Below are 1,821 nucleotides of genomic sequence, written 5' to 3' on the forward strand. Positions count from 1 at the left end.
ACTTGTGTTCCTAGACCAGGCCCAGCATGTTTTCTCTTGGCTTTACACTTGTGTTATACCCTCTGCCTGAAATGCTCTTCCCTGAAACGTTCCATGGATTGTCCCTTAACATAATTTAGGTCTCTCTCCAAGAGTCATTCCTCAGAGGGACTTGACCCAACCTAAGAGAGCTTTTCACCCATCATTCTCTACTCCCTAATCTTGTTTAATTTTTCTCCATAAAACTTATCACTTACCAAAATGTATATGTATTTGTTTATTTTGACACAGGGTCTCACTCTGTTGCCTGGGCTGGGTAGGATCGTAGCCTACTGCAGCCTTAACCTCCCAGGCTCCAGCGATCCTCCTGTCTCAGCCTCCTGAGTAGCATGCACCACCATGCCCAGCATTTTTTTTTTTTTTCAGAAGAGACAAGGTCTTGCTGTGTTGCCAAGGAAGTTCTCAAACTCCTAAGCTCAAGCAATCCTCCCACTGTGCCCTCCCAAAGTACTAGGATTACAGGCATGAGCCGCCACACTTGGCCAGTTTATTTTTCAGTTTGCCTCCCTCACTAAAATTTGAGCTTGGGCCAGGAGTTGGTGGCTCACACCTATAATCCCTGTACTTTGGGAGGCCGAGGCAGGAGTATCACTTGAGCCCAGGAGTTCAAAACCAGCCTGAGCAGGATGGCAAGACCCCATCTCTCTAAAAAAAATTAAAATAAAATAAAATAAAATAAATTAGCCAGGTTTGGTGGCTCACACCTCTAGTCCCAACTACTCAGGAAGGTTAGGCAAATCAATTCTTGAGCCCAGGGGTTCAAGGCTGCAGTGAGCAGTAATCACATCACTATACTCCAGCCTGGGTGAGACCCCATCTCTAAAAAAAAATAACAATAAATGAAAAAATGTGCTTTATGAGGGCAAGGGCTCATTCCTTACCACATTGTGTCTCCTTAGCATATATCCAATCCAGGGTCCTATCCCTATCTAACATCCTCTATACTTGTTTCCCTGTTTATTAACTCTTACTCTCAGAAGTCTATAAGCTCCTCAAGGGCAAGAATTATTTTCTAATCTTATCTATCCGCAGAACCCAAAATAGCGCTTACACAGTATTTGTGCTAAACAAATATTTGCTAAATAAATGAATGCTATATATAATTTAATGGGTTTTTTGGGTGTTTTTCACCTTACCTTGATTGCTTTTTGAATATTTATGCATGAATCTCTTATGGTCTTCAGTAACCTATTGAACCGTCCCATCTCTTGGACAAGTACAGTATTCATGCTCTGAGTATAAGTTGTTGGGTATCTCCTCATGGCAGCCTCGACGTCGAAGTTGTTTGGAAGTTTGCCCAAGATGTCACTAGCAACCTCATTCACTACTTCATCTGATGATTTTGCACCAGCACCTGCTGAACGAGACTATGAAGAATCCAAACTATAACTCAAAAATCCTCATAAAGGTCTAAGAATAGCAGAATATGAAAAATCCTAAGGTAAATCTTTATAAGAAAGAACATTGCTCTCTATTTTATCCATGATCCCTCTCCACACAAAATTTATTAAAGTGATGATAACAGGCAGGGGGATGGATTTTCAAGGGAAAACTATTATTAGAGAGGAGGAAGAAGGGCATGTAATGTGTTCAGAGGCAAACGAGGATCTGCAGAAAGCAAATAAGCTGTACGCTTGGCTGCCTGGGTACAGGGGGAGTTGCAGGTGCTGCAGATAGTGGAAGAAAAAGCATTGCATTGGTGGAGTGGCCAAGCGATGGTGGGCATTAAAACCCAGATGGGGGAGCATTGCATTGGTGGAGTGGCCAAGCGATGGTGGGCAT

The 1,821-nt window shown here is 42.7% G+C and overlaps 1 protein-coding gene across 2 annotated transcripts in view; it reads right to left on the reverse strand.

Annotated features, from left to right (window-relative positions):
- Positions 1-1,821, reverse strand: part of DNAH7 (dynein, axonemal, heavy chain 7) — a 384,437-nt gene that overhangs the window by 27,147 nt on the left and 355,469 nt on the right. For both annotated transcript variants that reach the window (XM_011997181.1, XM_011997180.1), the window contains exon 61: positions 1,176-1,406. In XM_011997181.1, coding sequence (XP_011852571.1) covers positions 1,176-1,406 — 231 coding nt within the window. The remainder of the gene's footprint in view (positions 1-1,175; positions 1,407-1,821) is intronic.

The sequence above is a fragment of the Mandrillus leucophaeus genome, unplaced genomic scaffold, assembly GCF_000951045.1.
Source record: "Mandrillus leucophaeus isolate KB7577 unplaced genomic scaffold, Mleu.le_1.0 Scaffold532, whole genome shotgun sequence".
NCBI lineage: Eukaryota > Metazoa > Chordata > Mammalia > Primates > Cercopithecidae > Mandrillus > Mandrillus leucophaeus.